This window comes from Myxocyprinus asiaticus, chromosome 16, assembly GCF_019703515.2.
Source record: "Myxocyprinus asiaticus isolate MX2 ecotype Aquarium Trade chromosome 16, UBuf_Myxa_2, whole genome shotgun sequence".
Classification (NCBI taxonomy): domain Eukaryota; kingdom Metazoa; phylum Chordata; class Actinopteri; order Cypriniformes; family Catostomidae; genus Myxocyprinus; species Myxocyprinus asiaticus.
In genome coordinates this window covers 19,660,726-19,684,746 of record NC_059359.1, presented here as the reverse complement: position 1 = coordinate 19,684,746, position 24,021 = coordinate 19,660,726, and the positions used below count along the sequence as shown (strand labels likewise).

General features: G+C 38.4%; 1 protein-coding gene across 9 annotated transcripts in view; it reads right to left on the bottom strand.

Annotated features, from left to right (window-relative positions):
- The window catches only part of LOC127454507 (focal adhesion kinase 1-like), a 119,796-nt gene that overhangs the window by 80,499 nt on the left and 15,276 nt on the right, over nucleotides 1–24,021 (bottom strand). For all 9 annotated transcript variants that reach the window (XM_051721778.1, XM_051721774.1, XM_051721776.1 and 6 more), the window contains exon 2: nucleotides 13,395–13,421. Coding sequence is in view for 8 of the 9 variants with exons in the window: in XM_051721774.1 (XP_051577734.1) it covers nucleotides 13,395–13,421 (27 nt within the window). In the remaining variant the exon portion in view is untranslated. The remainder of the gene's footprint in view (nucleotides 1–13,394; nucleotides 13,422–24,021) is intronic.

The following is a 24,021-nucleotide window of genomic DNA, read 5'->3' as shown; positions in this document are numbered from 1 at the left end:
AATTAAAGATGGATTGAAGTGAACAGAAAGGTGAGAGAGGGTAGTCTTCGCCCCATTATACACTGCAAAAAAATACATTTATTGGCTTGTTTTCCAATATAAATATCTAAAACTCCTTTAAAACAACATACATTTACTTTAGCAGCTATACTGCAGAAGATTTTTTTTTGTTTTTTTTTGAGAATGTTGAATATAATATTAAAAACACAAATATTTTAAAATATCTAAAAATCCTTTAAAAAAAAGATGCATTCACCTGAGAAGCAGCATATAAGATGTTTAGACTTGCTTTTAGAGAATAGATCTTGTTTTTTAGAGGATAGAGAAGTGTATTTTGTCTTTATTGCACTCGCAGAAGTATAACCATATACAACCAAATACATTTATATACAAAATACACTTATATACACTAACGGTCAAAAGTTTTGAAACACTCATTCTTTATTATATATATATATATATATATATATTCACATTTTAGAATAATAGTAAATTCATCAAAACTATGGAATAACATAAATGGAACTATGGGAATTATGTTGTGACTAAACAAAATCCAAAATAAATCAAAACTGTGTTATATTTTAGCATCTTCAAAATAGTCACCCTTTGCCTAGAATTTGCAGACATGTACTCTTGACATTTTCTCAACCAACTTCTTGAAGTATCACCCTGGGATGCTTTTTAAACAGTATTGAAGGAGTTCCCTTCTATGTTGGGCACTTATTGGCTGTTTTTCTTTATTATTTGGTCCAAGTCATCAATTTAAAAAACTTTTTTATAATGTTTTATAAAAAGTTTTATAATGAAATAAATTAATATGATGGCACAATTATATTTTTGTCTACAAAACTAATTTCAAACATTTAAGCATACACCTTCAGATCAAAAGATTATTAAGAACATGAGAAACATTTCAGTCAAGCGTTTCAAAACCTTTGTCCGGTATTGTACAAAATACACTTATATTTAAGATACATTCTCTTAAAGCAAGTCTAAATATCTTATTTGTTACTTCTCAAGTAAATATATCTTGTTTTAAGGATTTTTAGACAATTTTAAATGGAAAAAAAGATAAATAAACTTGATAACAATAGGATTTTTTTGTAGTGAAATTTGTACTGAATTAAACATAATAAAAAGTATTTTTCCCTTTAATTCAGTGAATGTCATTTAGAGGTATTTTTAAAAGATGATTTTGTCCTCTATTGTTAGCAAGCACATTTAATACAACCTTTTAAGTCGGGGCACAAGCTGAATAGTCGGTTTAGAGCTAATGATTAATCGTTGCAATAATCACCTGAATAGTCGAATAATTGTTCTAATAAACGTTAGATTAGACGATTATCAAAATAATTGTTAGTTGCAGCCCTACACAACATTAAAACCACCTGCCTAATATTGTGTAGGTCCCCCTTGTGCCACAAAAACAGCGCCAACCCGCATCTCAGAATAGCATACCGAGATGCTATTCTTCTCTCCATAATTGTACAAAGCAGTTATCTGAGTTACCGTACACTTTGTCAGTTCGAACCAGTCTGGCCATTCTCTGTTGACCTCTTTCATTAACAAGGCGTTTCCATCCACAGAACTGCTGCTCACTGGATGTTTTTTTGTTTTTGGCACCATTCAGAGTAAACTCTAGAGACTGTTATGCGTGAAAATCCCAGGAGATCAGCAATTACAGAAATGCTCAAACCAGCCTTTCTGGCACCAACAATCATCCATGTGATTATCTAATCAGTCAATCATGTGGCAGGAGTGCAGTGCATAAAATCATCAGATACAGGTCAGGAGCTTCATTTAATGTTCACATCAAATCAACAGAATGGAGAAAAAATATGTTCTCAGTGATTTGGACCGTGGCATGATTGTTGGTGCCAGATGGGCTGGTTTGAGTATTTCTGTAACTCCTGATCTCCCAGGATTTTCACACACAACAGTCTCTATAATTTACTCCAAATTGTGCCAAAAACAAAAAACATCCAGTGAGCGGCAGTTCTGTGGATGGAAACGCCTTGTTGATGAAAGAGGTCAACAGAGAATGGCCAGACTGGTTCGAACTGACAAAGTCTAAGGTAACTCAGATAACTGCTCTGTACAATTATGGAGAGAAGAATAGCATCTCAGGATGCTATTCTGAGAAGCGGGTTGGCTCTGTTTTGGTGACACGAGAGGGACCTAAACAATATTAGGCAGGTGGTTTTAATGTTGTGGTTGATCGGTATATATATATATATATATATATATATATATATACACACACACACACACACACACCATCTACCATATAGAAAAGACATGCGGCAACAACCATAATCTGAATTAATCTTATGTCATTTCTATTCTGGCTATCTAGTGTTCCGCCTGCTTGTATGTAATCAAAGGATTATGGTAAAGCTATTGCTGATCGCTGTACTGTCAGCTTTGCAATGCATACAATCTATTTATTTATTTTTTTTATTTTTTTGGGGGGGATTTTTCCCCTTTTTCTCCCAATTTGGAATTCCCAATTCCCAATGTGCTCTAAGTCCTCGTGGTCGCATAGTGATTCGCCTCAGTCTGGGTGGCGGAGGACGAATCCCAGTTGCCTCCGCGTCTGAGACAGTCAACCTGCGCATCTTATCACGTGGCTTGTTGAGCGCGTTGCCACGGAGACATAGCGCGTGTGGAGGCTTCATGCCATCCACCGCGGCAACCACGCTCAATTCACCATGCGCCCCACCGAGAACAAACCACATTATAGCGACCACGAGGAGGTTACCCCATGTGACTCTACCCTCCCTAGCAACCAGGCCAATTTGGTTGCTTAGGAGACCTGGCTGGAGTCACTCAGCACGCCCTGGGATTCGAACTAGCGAACTCCAGGGGTGGTAGCCAGCGTATTTTACCACCTCTGAACCTCTGAAACAACTACCACAAATCACCCTCGGGGTACAACAGCTAGACACTTTATTCAGAGCACAACACAGAATGTACAGATAAATCAAAACACACTAACAAGAAAACAAAAGTCATGTCATGTTGGTTCAGAGGTGTCATCTGAACTCAGCCACTGAGGCAGTGAAAGGCACCAAAGTAATCCTAAGGCTTTGGATCTACACTGATAAAGGAGGCACTCTGACAAATCAGCCCTTGGGCAAAATAATTATCTTAATATTCAACTGTCTAAGCAAAATTTACAGCAGGATGCTGTCGACACTAACAAGGTGTTGGATCCCTGGGATGAAACGAAGGAAAAGGTCCAGACACCAACACTTCAGAAAGACAGATGTCTCCTTCGAGCATGCCAGATGAGTGGTCTTGGGGATTGAACGATAATGTCAGATATTCTGCCAGCATAGCTTTAAGTCCAACTATCCACAATAACAAACTACAGCATTCTAGAACTGCAAGGTCAACATAACAATGGTTGCCTGTTTCAGGTCAACACTAATATTTCAGTTATACACTTATATACAAAATACACTTACATTTAAGATAATGGCTCAACCCAAAAATCCCAAAATTCTTTAAAGGAATAAATCAGCCAGAAATGAAAATTCTGTCATCATTTACTCAACTTTATGTTTTTTTAAACCCATATTAAATTAAAAATAACAAAAGTTGACATTCTCCTCACTTATGTGCAAGACATATATACCTGTAAGCATCTAAAAAATTGTGTAGTAGTGTTTCATGACCCTTTAAACTCCACATGAAAAGCGCTTGCAGACAAAAACATTTCATTCTGCATTTTGGTGATACTGTAGCTAAGATTTGGTGCGTTTCTGTGGTAATTAAAATGCGCCTTACTTAGGCTGAAAAATACTGTCACAAGTTCCATCTAGGCCTGTTTTGTACAACCAATAGCGTTGTCACCTTATCACTTTATCACTGACACAAAACACTGCTGTGTGTGTGTGTGTGTGTTTTGTGTGTGCATCAGTGTAATGACTCCAGGCGAACACATCACAAAGTTTCCGCCCTTTCAACCAGTGTTTTCTGCTGATTTATGCTGCATTAACTTTATAAATTAATTGCATGCATTAACGCATTAACTTTAACAGCACACATACACACACAAACCGAATCAAAACCAATCAGCCACAACATTAGGGCTGAAATGATTAGTCGACGTTTTCGACAATGTTGACAATAAAAAATTGTCGACAAAAATTTTCGTTGTCGAATAGTCGTTTGATCTTAACGTAACATAAGATCATATGAAACTCTAATGATTGCACACAAGAGCAGCACTGCAGCTCGCGCCTGACTGAGGAGAGGAAGAAAACACATCTCACAGTCCAGACGCACTCTAAACTTTCCAAACAGCTTCAGGTGATGTAGATCGCAAAGTATGAAGGAATTATAATGCAAAAACACAAAATAAGTAAATACAGAAGAACCTTTGTTGTGGAATAAGCAGAGCCGGAGATGACACTCAGCTTAAGCAAAACTTGCGGGTCGAGCGTCTTTAAAGGAAACACCCCGGCGTTACATCTTTAATGCAGTTCTATTTAATGCGTTATAGCTTTATTAAAGTTCAAATAATAAGGAAACAGTCATTTCTCTGTGCGGTCAGTGCCTCTTCTATGTGTTGCGCGAAGTGTCCCGATCTAAGGGGGAGAGATTGAAACTGTACCCGGCTGAGGTACACTGTTGCAGGGATGCTCATCCCTCGAGCGCACACGCTTAATGCAGCTAGATTATAACGCAATGGCAACTTATTGAATCATAATATGTCACTGAGCATTTCTTATCGTGAAGAAAATTGGCAAAACGCAGCTTTATTAATAAGAGAGTGTTTGTTTTTTGTGAATTAAAGATGGATTGAAGTGAACAGAAAGGTAAGAGAGGGTAGTCTTCGCCCCATTATACACTGCAAAAAAATTATTTTTTTTATTTGTTTTGGCTGGTTTTCCAATATAAATATCTAAAACTCCTATAAAACAATGTACATATACTTTAGCAGCTATACTGCAGAAGACTTTTCTTTTTTTTCTGAGAATGTTGAATATAATATTAAAAATACAAATATTTTAAAATATCTAAAAATCCTTTAAAAAAAGATGCATTCACCTGAGAAGCAGTATAATAAGATATTTAGTCTTGCTTTAGAGAATAGATCTTGAATATAAGTGTATTTTGTCTTTACTGCACTCGCAGAAGTATAACCAAGTGAAAAAATACACTTATATACAAAATACACTTATATTTAAGATAATAGCTCAACTCAAAAATCCCAAAATTCTTTAAAGGAATAAATCAGCCAGAAATGAAAATTCTGTCATCATTTACTCAACTTTATGTTTTTCTAAACCCATATGACTTTCTTGAATCTTTCCGCACAAAGCTGTTGTATGGCTTCAGAAGACTTGAAGTACAGAGCAAGACTTCTTAAGAATGTTCTTATAAATGTTCTTCATGAATTGCACCAACATTCTTAAACCCTTCTTATAATTTATTCTAAATAAAATCTGTTTTTAAGTTAAGTTTTTCGTGAATCCGGCCCCAGGATATTCCTCAAAAACCTACCTTTTGTTTTACATGAAAAAAAAGCAAGTCATATGGGTTTGGAACGGCATGATGGTTGAGGAAGTAATGACAGAACTTTCATTTTTGGGTGAACTATCCCTTTAAAGGAATATCTCAGATTCAATACAGGTTAAGCTCAATTGACACCATTTGTGGCATAATGTTGATTACCACAAAAAATAACTGAAATAATAGAATAATTGAATAAAAATCTAAAGCGAAAATCAAGGTTACAGTGAGGCACTTTCAAGGGAAGTGAATAGGGCCAATTTTTAGAGGGTTTAAAAGGCAAAAAAAAATTACGTTTTATCAAATTTTATAAAAACATTTACATTAATTCTTCTGTTAAAACTTATTTACAAGTAGTTGTAGTTGTAAAATTGGATAGAATATGTATATAATACCAACCAAAAGGTTGGTAATCAATTTTGTCACACTAAAATCATGTTACAGTGAGTTTTTTAACATTTGAACATTGGATTGGTCCCATTCACTTCAATTGTAAATGCCTCACTGTAACCCAGATTTTTTGTTTTTTTTAAAGAGAATGAAGCCAAGTCAAAATTAATTTTTGTGGTAATAAACATTATGCCACAAATGTTGCTTATTGAGCTTAACTTGTATTGAATGCGAAATATTTATTTAAAAGCATTTGTCTATGCAGCCTGTTTGAAGAACAGCGGTGGCAATAGACCTATATGGTCAGAATAATGATTTTGGTGTATGCTAAATGTTGGCATTTACAATCGCACTAATTCTTATCTTAAATTACATTGACTGTGATAAAACTTTACATATCTAGAGGTATCACGGAAATTCAAAGACCAAACCAAAATTAGGGTAAATAAAAATGGATCTCAGAAAACAGGTAAATAAATTTGGATAAAAATACAGTATGGGAGCACATTCTATGTTTTTAGTTAGTTTCAAGTTATTTTGTTGTTTTTAGTTAGCGTAGTTCATGTCCTCTCCTAACTTGTCTGAGGAAGGGCCAGCAGGTACAAGCCAGTGTGGATCTCAATAGTGCAGGGCCCAAACTTCCCATTAAAAACATGAACAATGCCCAAGCGAAAGCACTTAAATCCAAAGCACATATACACCTTGGTGGGTCTGAAGAATGGCAACAAGTCAAATACGCATTTCTTTTGTTTTTCAGAAACAAACTCCAGTCCACACACACAGACACAATACATTTCAGTAGCTTCCTTTGTGTGACATCACATCCTGCTTATCATAATGTGTCCAGCCTGGCCAAAGCTTCATGTAGCTATGGTGATTCAGTTCCTCTCCGTTTGCCCTGGGGAGACCAGGTGAATACACAACACTTCCTGACAAGATGGCCCTAAGCAAAGACCCAGAAACAACAGCCCTAAAATCACAACACTGAAGCTATACAGGTCAAAGCCTGCAGACATGCGCACTGGCCTACAGTACATACACACACGATTGGCTGACACACAAGTATACACACGTGGTTGAGTGGGACCTTGGCCAGGAGGAGCAGTTTACACACATCTGTCTGTTGAGTCTTCTCATATCCCAGCTTATTATACAGTCAGCTATACATAGCTATTTGTAGGTTGATTTCAGAATCAGAATCAGCTTTATTGCCAAGTATGCTTACACATACAAGGAAATTTGTCTTGGTGAAAGGAGATTCCAGTGTACAACAATACAAAAACAACACAAAAACAGCAGCAAGACATAGATAATAATAAAAAATAAAAAAATAAAACTATACACATACGTACAGACACACACATACACATGGGTAGTGCAAATCTTATACAATCTGTTATGTACAATGCAAACACAAATCTGTCTTTTTTTTTCTTCCCAGAGGAATGAAATGGCAGAAGAGGTTGGATGTGTTGGATAAATATAAGAAAGACTAAACTATGTATTGCACATAGTTATTGCTCAATGGGGCAATTTAACTGTTCATGCGATGGATAGCCTTGGGGAAAAACTGTTCCTGTGCCTGACGGTTCTGGTGCTCAGAGCTCTGAAGTGTCAGCCAGAAGGCAACAGTTCAAAAAGGTAGTGGGCCTTTTGTGTTCACCTAAAATTGTAACACTCTCTCTCTCTAGCATTGTCTCATCTTTTTGTTTGAGCGGCCTGCCATTATTTTGGCAAACCCGTGAGGTGAGACTAGTGGTGCAGAAATTACACAATTCAGCTTTAAGGAGAGACAAAATAATAAAAATAAAATAAAATAAAAAATAAAAAAATAAAAAAATTTCGGAAGTACACTACTAGTCAAAAGTTTTGACACACCAACTCATTTATCATTATTACTATTTTCCACATTTTAGAATTATAAATAAGTAATACAAATCATGAAATTACACAAAAGTATGGAAATTATTTACTGACCAAAAACTTTTCCTTTGCTATCCAGTAATGGTGCAGTGATTTCAGTGTTTGTGGATGTTAATTGTAGATTTGAAAGATTGCTGTCAATCTCACTGGATCTTTAATCACTTTCTCTAGATGAGAAAACCTCAGCACTGCAGCATTAAAGATCTCTCTCGGGCCTGGGTAGCTCAGTGGTAAAGACGCTGGCTACCACCCCTGGAGTTCGCTAGTTCGAATCCCAGGGCGTGCTGTGTGATTCCAGCCAGGTCTCCTAAGCAACCAAATTGGCCCGGTTGCTAGAGAGCGTAAAGTCACATAGGGTAACCTCCTCGTGGTCGCTATAATGTGGTTCATTCTCAGTGGGGCACGTGGGGAGTTGAGCACAGATGCCACGGTGGATGGCGTGAAGCCTCCACACACGCTATGTCTCCGTGGCAACGCGCTCAACAAGCCACGTGATAAGACGTGCGGGTTGATGGTCTCAGACACGGAGGCAACTGGGATTCATCCTCCGCCACCCGGATTGAGGCGAATCACTACGCGACCACGAGGACTTAAAAAGCGCACTGGGAATTGGGCATTCCAAACTGGGTGAAAAAGGGGAAAAATACAAAAAAAAGAAAAAGCTCTCTCTTTAGATTTTAACATACTGTAAAGCCAATTCAATGACACTCTTCTCAAAAATATCTCAAAAGGTCATCAATATGAATCCTAAAACTAAATATGGCCACAAAACCTTGCACACTGAGAATATTATTATGAGCTACATCATACGTGCTATCTGGGTAAATTTACAATCACATGCTGTTTTCACCTTAATTTTCACTGAATAGTCAATGGTCTATTTTTCAGAGCCCACTCATTGCCAGAAAAACTGGATCCCACACAAAAGCTCAAATTTCTGAGCTCAAGAAATGTAAGCCGAGACATCTGATAGTGAGAGTGGTCTCACTCACCCTCTTTCTCTGCCTCTCCACCCCCATCTCCATCTCTCTCCCTTCGTCACAGCTATACTGTAGGTTAAACTGAGATAGATGGCTGGAGGGGCTCTCAGATAGACCCATGTGAAAGACACTTTTCATGGGGTAATTCTACATAGACACCAGTAAATTATTCTATATCTTCTCAAAAGGGGAAAGCAGTAGTCCCGGTCAGACATACAGATTCTTTTCAGCAAACTTAAGAGTAAAAATTGGAAGGGTATGTGCCTCTTGGTATGTGCCTCTTTATTCCTATTCTCAATTTCTTTACAGCAGGGGTCTTCAACTTCTTTCAGGCCAAGGACCCTTTGATGATTAGACAGACAGAGCAGGGAGCAGAATGTTTGGCCTGGTTAAGCTTTACAACATCGGCCATAACATAATTATCATGGCCAAAGTTTATACAGTATATTTGGTTGCATCCCTAGATATGCACATAAGCACATAATTCCTAGACATAATAAAGAACCAAAAACATCGCCACAATAAAACTCTCTCAAAGACAAGACAGCTCTCACTGACAATAATTGGTAATATATTTTATATTCCGTATGAGCCAAGCTTCCCTCCCCCACACACACACAGTCAGTTGAGCTCTGATGGGAACTCACTCCTTAGTAATGAAGGTACACTCCACCTACATGACTACTCTTCCACTGATGTCAGTGCACAGATAATCAGGCTGACAGGAGCTCTGATTGTTCATTAAACTCAGCCTAATAAGTCGGAGCTCTTTGTGAAGAGTGTCTAATTTTCAGTGCTCTATTACAGAGGAGATTGTTCACCAACTGCTGCTCTAGAGGGGCTGTTCTTCATTCAACTTAACTGTACTTTATCCAACTGAGATTTTTTATGAGGGCATACACTACCAGAAGATGTAGTGTGAGCACCTACACTATTAATTTCTCATAAACCGCTTTTAATCAACATTCCACTTCCTGTAAGACAAATCCAGTGGCAGAACCACAAAATTGTATCATGGAGACTTTCTGGAAGCAGGTTGCAATGCTTTATCTGGGTGACATACTTGGCAGAGGGGGAGGGTAGGAGTAGACGCAGGCTCCTCGTGCCCAGCACAGAGGGAAGGGACTGCAGCCACTGCTCTCCATCCGCTGGCCTCCAGTCTCTTCTTTCTCCCAGGCCCAGCGGTTCTCCGACTCCCTGACACAGTCATAGGGAGCAGGGAGTGACCCTGGCTCACCACAACCCCCTTTAAACAGGCCACCAGGAATGGTCTTTAGATGCCTGGGGCAAGGCGTGGTGTTGGGTCAGAGGGATGTGATTGGTCAGATGCTTGAAACTCAGATTCAGATTTAATTCAGAAGTGTGAAAGAATGATCCACAAGGATATCCAATTATGGGACTGTTTCGGGATAGGGTATGGTGTCAGGTCAAGGGATTTGATTGGTCAGGTAACTGAAGATCCAATCCGGAAGTGCAAAGAATGGGACAACTTGGGGCGGGCCGAAGTGTAAAGTTAGAGGGAGATGATTGGTCAGCTACTTGAAACTCTAATCCAGAACTGCAAAGGAATGACCTGCAACGTCATCCAGTTATGGGACAATTTGGGTTGGAATGTGGTGTTGGTGATTGGTCAGGTTATTGAAGATCCAATCCAGAAGTGCAAAGAATGAAATGATCACCAAGGTTGTCCAGCTTTGGGACAGCTTGGGGCTGGGCGTGATATCGGGTGGGGTCTGAGGGTGTTGATTTGTCAGATGACTGAACATCTAATCCAGAAGTGCAAAGGATGGTGTTGGGTCGGAGAGATGCGGTTGGTCAGCTGATCAAAGACCTAATCCAGAAGTGTGAAGCATGAAATTATCTGCAAGGACATCTAGTTTTGGGACTGCTTGGGGCAGGGCGTGGTGTTGGGTCAGAGGAAGGTGATTGGTCAGCTGCTCAACACTCTAATCCAGAGGTGTGAAAGAACAAAACTTTCCCCAAGGACATCCAGTTACAGGAACAGGCATGGAAGTTAGATGTCTTCGAAAACCATTATTGTATGCGCACAAGGAGTAAAACAGATCCTGAAGTGACAGGGAAATCCAAAAGCTGTACAAAGTAATCCAGAGGAGCCCTGCAGAAGGCGAGGCTGGAACGTAGAAAGCAGGAATGTTGAGTAGAATAATCCTCAAACGCCAAAATGTTTCCCTTTAGCTGCTGTCATGAAACTCATCCAGACCAAGAGAGACGCTGCTATGACTACTGGATTGTGAGAGTTTCACACACATACACAGGCAGTGTCAGGAAAGAAAGTGTGTGTAAGAGGGAGGGATGCAGAGAGAGAAAGTGTTCCTATTCACTGTGAGAATCAGGCCAGCTGAAATAAGAGGAGGATCCTCTTTTCAATGTTAATGAGTTCTATGAAACAGACTGCCATTCGCTGACCTGCTCGTATTTTCAAAACACAGACCACCAAGCCAAACAGAAGCTGCCGATCAGGTTTGACTAGGGTCAGGGTTTGACCAGTGTTATTCAGCTGGGCAGTCCTAATTCTGTTAACATTATCTGAATTGTGCAGCATGTTTAAATACAAAGCATTACAGTTTCTAAGAATTGCTAATCACCTTATGAACGAGGATAGATGACATGCAATATGCTTTACTACGGACACAGTAAGGCTGTCTGGAACTCTCTAGAACAGCTTTGGTAGCACTGGGCAACTCATGAGTTTCATGCAGAGTGAGACGAATGAAGGAGGTGGAGTGAAGGAATGTCCACCACCTGACAAAGTGGTAACAGCTTTAAAGAAGGAAGCTGGTTTCCTGTTTGACAAGAGTCAATACTTTCAGTCCATACACATTTACTATATCTATCTATTCTATATATCCTATCCATCCGTCTATCTGAAAGCATTACCTTATGAAGGTATTTATTCATTTCCTGGTTTAAATCACGTTCCTTCTATCACAATATAGAAAAAAAGAGAAAACAATCTGATGAGCTTGTGAAAACCTCTTCTTTTTAATGGGTTAAGGGCTGTTCAGACCAAACATGTTCTTATGCAAAAAAAGATGCAGAGCAAGATATAGAACAGAACACAGGCATCTCTGAACGCATTTAAAAGTTAAAGTGTTTTTAAAACAACATGACGACTAAAAAATGCGGCATTCACGTTCAGTGTGAAAAAACTCTTTGATCTTTCAGTGTCCACAATCTATGGCACTGCATTGCAGAAATATTTCCATGTCAGAATAGGCTTTTTAAAATAAAGTTCAATGTAATCCCAAACATGCCACTTCAGCTTACAGACTACAGTTAAATCTTTGTTGCGTGCTGTTTACTACATCTGTGGGAAATCACGTAACAGATTTAGCATAAATTATTTAGTCAACCAAGAAATTGCAATCCTTCCAATACTTATGTTTTCCTAAAATAGGTTAAATCACATAAGGCAGAAACAGAGTCAGATAGATAAAGTGGGAGAAAAAGATACCAGATGATTAAATTATCAAACTGAACAAAGGAAAAAGTGACCAATAGAATTCCAGAATGTTTGGAATTTGACAAGGGCAGCAACATAAAAAAAACATTCATTCATAACTTTACAGGTCTCTTTAAAAAGACATTGACCTCTTCAATATTTATTAAGGAAGCATACCATACTGTAAGCAAAAGTCAATAAACTCAGAATAAAGAGAACAGTTACATCAGCACCAACAGTTTTGTGAAAAATTGAGACATCTTTTTATTTCCACCCCAATACAATACTTTTTAGCACACTATCCCTTACTTATGTTTTCAATGCATAATACAGAAAATAATTTGCTGTCATTAAAGAGTTTCACCTTCTCATCTTTGCCAGAGATATTCATTACTATTCCAAGCACTCACTCCCTATAGAGAGGGCAAACAGGTCATTTCCTGCTATACTAACCACGTTCTCAAATATCAGCTAATAGGCCCCATTTTGTACTTAATAATGGCCTCCATGGATGCAATACAGACACACAGGAACCTTACTGTCAAAAAAAGGCCCTTCTTATAGTAATACCCTTGGTAATGCAAATACACAGAATCACGGTTAAAATTCGGATCTTGAACTGGATAGAATTATGTTCCTGATCCTCTGAAAACTATTAATGAATTTATTTAACACCAGTAACCCACACCCCAAGGCCTGAAAAACACTCCTATATTTGAGCAATAAAACACACCTAAATGAGCAAAATGCACATCCTGACGATCTGACTTTTGAGAACCTCACTGACTGAGATCACCTCCGATTAACACTAAAACCAAAAATCATGCAGCTACAGCACAAAAATTCACTTTTACATCTATGCATAATACATCAAATGAGAAAAGCTGGTTATGGGGGAACTTTAAAATGCAGCTCCATTGTCTTACAGACAGACCAGATGCAGTTGACAGGCTAGGGAACAGACTGTACTGATCTGCTTTAGAAGAGAACAAGCTCTACCCAATCCACATTCTGTAAGTGGTGGATTACGGTTAGGATGACAACCCCCCCCCCCCCCCCCCCAATTCAATTCATTTCAATTCATTTCAGACATAGTAAAAATGTTTTCTTACCTTCATAATATGATATTCTTGAAATATCTGAAAGAAAAAGAAAATCATGTTAACAGTTGCAGAAATGACCATTTGTTCTACAAAAGAGCTGAAACTGGTACTAAAGTAACTGTTTGTGTGTGTTGGGAGCCCTCTAGCTGTAAAAACTATTGCTCTGGTAATCTGCACACACAACCACAATAAGGCCACCATATTAATCATGACTAAACGTTGTTTATAGGCATTTAGTGATAAGTGTGTTGGATTACGTTGGACCACAGGCTCTCTCAGGTAAAGGCAACAAAAAAACAGGGAATTACAGCTAAGCACAATACTAAAACTCATAGAATAAAACTTAAGAGATAGAAACTGCAATAGGCCAACAGGAAACATATTCTACATCTACATTTTGGTTGAAGATCAAAAACCTGCCCCGTGTCTCAATCAGCTCCCTAGCTCTCTAGCTCTCTATGTCGTGAATCAGTATATCGTGAACACGAATTCGGGCACTGGTAAGGGTACTGATTAGGGGTGTGACGATACACTTAGCTCACAAGACGAGATGATACACGATACTGGGTTCATGAGAACGAGACGATATTTTAACATTATATTTACACTACCGGTCAAAAGTTTTGAAACACTCATTCTTTATTATAATTTTTTTCTTCACATTTTAGAATAATAGTAAAGTCATCAAAACTATGGAATAACATAAATGGAACTATGGGAATTATGTTGTGACTAAACAAAATCCAAAATAAATCAAAACTGTGTTATATTTTAGCATCTTCAAAGTAGTCACCCTTTGCCTAGAATTTGCAGACATGTACTCTTGACATTTTCTCAACCAACTTCTTGAGGTATCACCCTGGGATGCTTTTTAAACAGTACTGAAGGAGTTCCCATCTATGTTGGGCACTTATTGGCTGTTTTTCTTTATTATTTTGTCAAAGTCATCAATTTCAAAAACTTTTTTTTTTTAAATAGATTTTAGTTTTGTAATGAAATAAATTAATATGGTGGCACAATTATATTTTTGTCTACAAAACTAATTTCAAACATTTAAGCATACGCCTTCAGATCAAAAGATTTTTAAGATCATGAGAAACATTTCAGGCAAGTGTTTCAAAACTTTTGACCGGTAGTGTATATGACTGGAAAAATAGTCTTTTATTCGACTGAAAGTCACAAAATGCAAAACAATGCAGGTGCATTTTGAAATGTTTTAACTAATCATCTTGTAATGAATGTCATATCAGCCTCGATGACGTATGCGGCCGATAAATGCGACCTCCAGAGGACGTAGCCTTCCAAAGCCTTGTTCGTGTCTTGTCTGTCACTCTGTCGCCATTTATTGTTTCCACTCGGTACCTAAAATGCTGCCACACAAACAATTTAAAAGTGGCGGGGGCATCTTCTATGCTAATTTCACCCTCACAGTCCATCATTCTGATATCATGAGACAGCTTTTCACCTCAACGAGAAATATCGTCACTTTTTAATATCGCGAGATATTGTGGCACGAGATCTCGTCACACCCCTAGTACTGATCCACTGAACATTGGGACATTTATGATTCACACATTAACGAGATCGTGCATTCAAGCGCAGCTGTTCAGCACCATCGCTGTATAAATGACACTATCGTTCATTTATGTTTAAGATATTCAAACAGTGTTATTATAACAGATAAATGGCATAAATAAGTAAATAAAATATATATTGGAGGGTATTTAAACCTTTTAACAACTGAAATATTTAAAAGATTGTTTCACTGTCATTAATATAAAAGGAATAGGGTAGTAAACTATTCTGTGTAGAGATTATTAACAGACTATGACACACAGAAAAGAGACACAGTGATGTAGAAACTGAATGAGGTCATTCTTGAGTCCATCTCTAACACAGACCCAATCAACGGGTCAGCCAGAGGCCAAACAGTGATCAGAACCACAAACTCATGCTCATTAAGTGGGAACCACTAGATAATCTTTTCACTGTGGTTTGTAGAAACCACAGTGGTAGAATTGAAAGTGCAGAACCTGCACTTTAACAGGAATGCAATCTACTTCATCTATTTGAAGCATTTAGCATCTTCCACTGTGTACAAATGAAAAAGATGAAAAAAAAAAAAAAACGGAACAAAAGGTGATGGGATTTTTTAAATAGTATGATGGGTTGTAAACTCCAGAATAATGGAGGTATAAAAATGAATGCTTTTAAATCTAAGATCAATGCATTATACCAGCTGCCAAGTTTTATGCTTCTATACAAACTTGAGTAATGGCAGCAAGACCTCCACATAAACACAGCTATCAAACTGGCAATTAACCTTAACCTCTCAGTACTAAAGGAGCAGAGGGAAACAGTAATTGGACAGAGAGAGAGAGAGAGAGAGAAATAATGTGCTAAAATTAAAGCTATAATTCATCTAGAAAAGAGATGATCATGAATTGTTGCAAACAGACACAAACAGAAGTGTGATGTGTATACTGATAGGCTGAACTGTAGCTCCAGGCCAAACAGTATTTGTCAGAGAGCAGGAGAATAGGTTGAGATGTTATCACTCGCCGATTGATTCATCACACCGTCTGGATACTGTGTTCAATTCCAATGGCTGCCAGTTTTGCCACTGCAATGTTTAGCTCAATAGCCATTTAACAGAACTGTCTCACGAAAATAAGTGTATAACCACTCTGCTGGAAAAACCAGGTCATACCAGCGTATGGTGGCCAAGATGTTTTTCTGAAGATGGCAGATGGATTGTTATTGGTCCAGTGTGGTCTGCCAATCCTAACCAACTGGACCAAGATGGCCTGCTAGATCAACCTTGGCCCAAGCAGCAGGTTATCCAGCAAATCAACCATCTATTCCAGCTTGGACCAATGAGAAACCATGTAAAACAATCTGGGTTTTACAACAAGACTTATAGAAGACAACAAAAAACAAAACTCTTTCCGTAATGTGTACTGTGTAGTAGAAATCACAGCCAATATCTCAATGATGGCTTTATTACCAGCAAAGTGAACAGCCAAATGATCTTGCACAATTTCTCTGAGAAGATTTGGCTGACGTCAGTTGTTATATTGAGGTATTGGTGCCAAATTATTATGTCCCCCAGAGTATTTTATACAAAGAATAAAAGTGAAAACTGAGATTAGAGCTTGTTATACTCACAATGCCAGAGAGCAATTCAGCTGGTGGAGAATATCTTTCTAAATGTTAACATCCTGAATCATGTCACTGTCTTTTATAATGCCATAAAGCCATAAAAAATTGTGATTCTCAGTTGGTGGGTTGCCACCCAAAAATGGGTCACAGGTCTGTTCTGTTAGGGTTGCTGACAGCCAGAGAGAAAAATCAGTGCTGAATGCAAATAATAAAATGCAATTAACTATATAATCGGGAGTAGTGTGAAAAGCAAAATAAATAGGTTTATCAACTTTAGGAGAAAGTGAGGAGAAAATGCTTTCCATCTTTTGTCATTGCAACATCCTACTGCAAAACAAGACACTGCATTGGAAGATATATCTAGGCTCTCAAGTACAAAATGTGATCCAAAAACACTGATTAACAGTCAGGGGTGTGGTGTGTGTGTGTGTGTTTTACTCAGAGCAGAGAAGATGAGAGATTGTAACCCACATGGGAGAAGGAAGAGAAAAAATGAGAGACAGAGATGAGAGGACTGACTACTCCCAAAAGCATCTTCAAAAGACATCCATCAGTGCGAGCACTTCACAAAACACCCCTTTTGCTTACAGCGCACAAATTCAGCCATTTTTTTTACCTCTTATCTCACCTCTCAGCAGGCACACCGCTGATCCTATTAGACTTCTGTGAATGCTCATCACCCTGGTGCTGATTGACAGAGGCTGACCTGAGATCAGTTTTAAGGTACAGATTTGGGGAAAAAGTTCCTCAATCATTTGCTATATGACCGGCCTTCTATTGTTGTTGCTATATATCAAATTAACACAGACTATTTTTATGTTTCCTTTGAGATTATGTGAGTGTCTGGTTTACCCATTTGGAAACATATTAGACAGGAATTGGTCAGAGCTTTTGATTTGTGGTCAATGCAAATAATAATTTTGAGCAGTGGTGTTCAGGTTCAAGTCTGGCCCAGGCCAAGTTCCTATTCTGTTCACCTTTGGATTATTCAATGTCAAATCAACCTAATTTTAGAAACTTCCCCGGCTGAAACTTTTGATTTTGTTATTACTTTTCTTAAGAAAAGGATTCACTCTCTCTGGTCCTCTGTGGTGGAATGAGCTTCCAACCTCCACACGATCTGCTGATACCATCTCAATGATCAAGAAACAGCTGAAAACACATCTTTTCTGTGAGCACTTAACCAAACAACACTAAATGCACTTACTTTTTAACAAAAAAATAAAACAATTTAGTCTGTGCTAGCATCTTTACTACTCCAGCCAATGCTAGTCCTTTTCCACCGAAATGGCAATGGTTTGCGTGCTGAGCCTGTGCTCCACTGGTTCAAGGCCGGGGCAATCTGGAGCCTTTCATAAGCCGGCCGCACTTTTCCACTGACTTCAGGACCGAACAGTGACGTAATGGGTTACGCAACTACTTTACCTGCCCATAAACAAACATGGCACATCACAACAGTGTTTGTGTACAACTTTTACTCTTGTTTTTGAGGACATATTTTAATATATAGTGTGATGCAATCCAAAGTTATTACATTGCTTAACAAGACTGTCAGAGACAACAACTATGCTAAAGACGACAGGTAATGTAATTACATTATTTTGTATGAACTTATGGCTTAACTTGCTAAATTCTGTAAACTATAACAGTGGAATCATTATTAGGGCCCAAGCACTGAAAGTGCAGAGACCCTTTTGTTCTTCTAAGGATTATTATTATCATTAGGGCACAAGCACTGAAAGTGCGGAGACCCTATTGTTCTTCTGAGGATTATTATTATTTGGGCTCAAGCACTAAAAGTACAGAGACCCTATTGTTCATCTAAGGATTTTTTATTTATTTTTTTCAAGGTTTCAGGGGCTTTTGGGGCACTTAACATGCTCAAAAACTCAAAATTTTGCACAAGTGTCAGAGTTGTCGGCCATTAGGGCTTGGCAAATTCATATATGGACGTGTATACAGGGGCCTCATACAGGGGCTCTGTAGTGCCACCTAGAAGTTGGGCATGTTTGGGGGGCTCAATAGCACATCCCTTTTTGAGCTACAGTCACCAAACTTTGTACATATATCTCATCAAGCCAGACAACTTTCACGCTGACTTTCGGCCATTTTGGATTGTTTGAAAAAACGCATGCTCTGGAATACTCCTCCTAGGGGATTCATGTTAAAGGTACCAAATGTGGGTGACATCATGCCAAGATATTGATGATGCTAAATTGCGAACAGATTTTTGATATATCCAACGGTGTTGCCATGGTGATGCGATAAACTAACATAAAAAAATGGGAAACAGTAAGTCACACACATCTTCTGCATACATTGTGTGATTTACATCAAAATTTAGCCATATGTTTGGCTTTGCGGGTTGATCACACTGATGTGGCTATTGTGGGTCACGGTCATACACCAACTGGCGGAAGGAAGTCTGGCACATATAACAGACTGAAATATCCCTCTTATGTTTACCTGAATTGCTTCAAATTTTTTTAGAATAATGTCAAGACAGTGAAGATTTAAAATTCTGAAGGGATTCTTGATATCTTAAATGGTGTTGCCATGGCAATGCATTAAATGTCATTATTCCTTTTTATGTATATTCAAATGTTTGAGGTACTTGGCATGCTTGAATTTTCATGATATTTTGCACACACATCAGAGATGTCAGCCATTAGGCCTGGGCAAAAGTTAACACATTGGCGTGGCTGGGGAGCTCTGTAGCGCCACCTTTTGACAAAAGTGGTGTGGTCAGTTTCTTCTATGGTCACCAATCTTGCTACATATATTGTTCAAGCTGGACAACTTTCAAAATTACAGTCACTAGCTCCACCCAACAGGAAATCAGCCATTTTGGATTGAATGTGCATTTTTTTTTTTAATTGCAGGCCCTGAACTTTTGAATACTCCTCCTAGGGGATTCCTGTGATTGTCACCAAATTTAGGCAATCTTATGCCAAGACATTGAAGATGCTAAATTGCTAAAATATTCTTTTATATATTGAACGGTGTTGCCATAGTGAGGCAATAAATTAAGGGCAACAATGGGAAACAGGAAGTGTCTCATATCTTCTGTGTGCATTGTTTGATTTAGATAAAAATTTATCTATGTTTGGTCTTGGGGGCTGATCGTATGGATGTGGCTATTACTCAAAAGTATATATGGAGATTATGCCATGTGTTAGGGGCAGATTGCTGCCATCTCCTGGTAAGAAAAAAAAACTTAAGTAACATTAAGTGAAATTACAATATATAACCAGCAGGTGGCTGCAGAGGACCGTTCATATGTCTGGTTATGGCAAACTGTTTTTTTTTTTTTTAATCTTACCTTACCTCTTACCTAAGTAATGAATTTGGATGTATATTTAGTTGTATATTTATATGTATGTACATTATATTTAGTCTATTTAGCATATATAGTTTTTATCAAGCCGAAAAACTATCATACTCATGAGGGGTCATGTGACGCCATGTGAGGGGGTCGTTGCTGACTTGGGGGATCTTGCTGCGATATGTCGATAGATCACTGCCATGGAGACGAAATGTACTGATGTGGTCACAAGAGTGGGGGAAGTCGAGAATCGGTTTGATTATCTGGAGTCATCAGAGAGGGAATTATATCTGCTGGCCTGCTAACGACCAAGGTGGATTTGGAGCATGTCTGGGAGAAGGTGGAGGACATGGAGAACCGTGGCCGGCGGAGTGGCATCCGTGTCGTGGGAGTCCCGGCGGGAGTGGAGGGACAGAATGTGGTGGAATTCCTGGATGGGCTCTTTCCGAGTCTGCTCAACATGGCAGGCCATGGGCTGGGGGTCGAGCAGGCTCGCAGGGTTCCGGCTTGGCGGTCCGCTGAGGGGGACAGGCCCCGATAAATTCTGGCCAAATTTCTGAGATCTTCCGATACAGATCTTGTGTTGCGTGGGGCAGGGAGTAAGGGAAGGCTTTCTTGGAGGAACCACAGCATTTTCTTGTTCCCAGACTTTGCGAACTCGACGAGAGAAAAGTGATCGATTCAAGGAATGCAAGAAACTTTTACATCAACAGAAGGTCGCTTTTGCACTGATATTCCCGGCCAAATTGAGAATAGATGCTAAGGATGGCCGTAAAACATTCACATGCCCACATCAATTGATGTCCTTCATAAAGTCAATGGAGTGAGTAAGTCATCTTGTGGTACTCATGTTGCAGCCGAGTGGAACGGCTCACTGAACATTCGCTTGACTGTTTGAAGATTCTGCGTGCTCTTTTCGTGCTGCTTCCGCCTAGCGGCTGGAGTTTATTTTGGGGTGGGTATTTTTTTTTATATAGTGCTGGCTCGAGTAAGAGCAGGGGAATCATTATACCGATAACATCTACAATTCAAATGTCTCAAACAGAGTAAAGATAAATTAGGAAGAGTCATTATTGTTTTAGCTGAAATTCAGGGACAAAGTCTTATTTTGGCTAATATTTATGCACCTAATGGCGATGGTCAGGGCTTTTTTATAGATCTTGAAGGGATGTTGCAAGCTGCTGGCACCCCTCATGATATAATATTGGGAGGAGACTTTAATCTTTTGATGGACTCAGTCCTTGATCATAGTGAAGCAAAAGTGTGCAAGCCTCCTAGAGCAATATAGACGCTTCACAGGATTTGTAAAAATCTTGGTCTATGTCTACATTACAGAGAAATACTAAACCATAATAATGAGCCTTTAAAATATCAATTTTACAAGCGCACGCACGAAGCAAGCCGCAGTGACACCAGCAAAAGCGGTAATGAATCTGAATGTGTCGGAAAAACCAGCAAGAAGAACATTTTGTTAATTTATAGAGAGAAATGCACATTAGCGTTGTGCCGACAGATGATGATCTCGGGGATCGACGATGGTCAGAGTGATCGCCAATAGCTGATGCTTTTGACGATGTCAAGATGAAATTTTTCTATTTTTCCCCATTAAAGGAGACCTATTATTGCCCTTTTCACAAGATGTAATGTAAGTCTCAGGTCCCCAGAATGTGTCTGTGAAGTTTCAGCTCAAAATACCCCACGGATAATTTATTATACCATGTTGTAAATGCCTCTTTTTGGGTGGAATCTGTCTCTTTAAATGCAAATGAGCTCCTGCTCCCCGCTCAACATAGCTCTGGTCTCTGTGAATACAATCAGAGACAATGGTAACTGACAGCAAGCGTTTTTGGGTTGTAAATTAAAAATAACGACATAGCTCTGTTCTCTGTTAATACAAACAGAGACAATGGTAACTTTAGCTGCATTAGCCGTGGAATCAGCTAACAAGCACATTCGGAAAGGCTATTTGCAAACATTCACAAAATATAAAGTGCGATACTTACATCTTCAGGATATAAAGCTGGAACATGAACAGTTGGTACTGATCCATGCTTGAGAATCACATTTTTGGAAAATCCTGCTTTATATTGACCCTCATTCACAAAGCAGTCCGGTGTAAAATGATTTGTACAAACATACACGAATTTTGGTATGTTTTGGGGCACATTTGCTTCAAAAACAAAACTTGTCCACTGCGTCTTCAGTGGCTCTGATGCCAGGAGTACATGAAGACTCTTATGTTCACTTTTACAGCCAACAACAGAACACTTATGACACTTACGAATCTGAGACATTATTCTTTTTACCGTAGCTGCTCCAGCACAGCAAAAAATGGCGGACTGTGTGTAGATTACTCAGGGGAGGATCTATGATAATAGGGTGGAGTCCGTCACCAGTCGTGGGCAAGGCCTGCTCTAACGTGACGTCATGTTAGAACATAAATGAAAACCAATCACTTTGAGGCACTGTTTTAGATTAATAGAAATATAAGAAAGAGGAGTGGGTGGACTTTTAACATTGTAGGGTGGTTGTGTACACACACTGCTGACACACATTTATGTTCAAACACCAAGTAAAAGTGAATTTTGTATAATAGGTCCCCTTTAATGTATTAAATTAATTATTATTATTAGGCTATTATTATTATCAAATTAAACACGCTTGAATAAACACACTTTATTATATTATTAAGAACAGATGACAGAAAAGCAGTCTATGCGCATGTCTGACGCACTGTTTGTACGGAGGCGTGCAGTCTCGTGGAACACGCGCATGTAAAAGTTTCTCACTGTTTCTTTGTTTCTGTCTTCTGGTTTTTTATTTTTTTTTTTGTCAAGAATAGTATCATGTAAATGACCTCAGACATCTCAGCTCAGGAGGTGCTTTGAGTTTAATTCACAGAGCAGTTCACTGGTAACGCAACTCTGCAGCATATACATCTGTGATTAAATCATAAAATAATACAAAAACACGTTCTCCTCGAACTATGATTTATATTTCAGTGATTAATATCATCATTATAATTATTATATTTACATTTATAATTGTTTTTATGTCTTCATTTGTGTAAGTAATTTTCCACCTGAATGTTTAGACGGACACTTGCCCGACGGTAAATGGAAGGTTAGCTACTTATATATAATTTTTTTGATCACTTCATTATTTTATTTGCTTTTTCGTTTCGTTTGGAGTGCTATTTGAATTTAGAAATGTAATTGATTAAGTTTTTAAAATAAATTAATTAAATTTTCAATGCAAAATCACTAAAGCAAGAATATTCACTGATCCCTCAGCCCCAGGGTTTCCGATGTAATTGGATATTGCGAGATATCTATATATATATCCATATATATTGCGAGATATCTATCTATCTATATATATATATATATATCTCGTGAAGGAGGGAACAAAAATAATTTATTCACACACATGATGTATTTTCCCGGACAACAAAATACCTGACCGGTAGAGAATGCACAGATGAAGCAGGTTCTTTGCCAGAGAGATGTTGACAACTGTTGTAAAGCCACCTTTCAAAAAGTTGAATAACACACATTTTAATTTCACAAAAAAAAATTTCCAGTTTCATTTGAATTTTTTGTTAAAATAAATAAAAAAGTTCAAAGTTTGAAATCAAGGTGTCTTGCTTTATTGTGTAGGCTTAACCCTAACCCTGCTTAACGAAAATTACCCCATAGTACCACCTAGCGTCCAACCAGCGGTTCATCGGTTTCCTGTGGAGTTTTTTTTTTTTTCAGCGACTAACTGACCAATCAAAACTTGGTCGACCAAGACTGTTCTCATCGACTAAGGTTTGGTCGACTATTAGGGGCAGCCATACTGATTTTTTTTTTTTTTTAGACTTTCAGACCCCAAGACCAAACTAATTTTTGCATTTCTCCTGCTGTGATCCTTGGAGATTATTTGGCCACTTAAACCATCCTCCTCACTGTGCGTGGAGACAATATAGACACACGTCCTTTTCCAGGCAGATTCTTAAGATCTCCAGTTGATTGGAACTTATTAATTATTGCCCTGATGGTGGAAATGGGCATTTTTAATGCTTAGGCTATTTTCTTATAGACACTTCCCATTTTGTGAAGCTCAACAACATTTTGCAGCACATCAGAACTATTTTCTTTAGTCTAA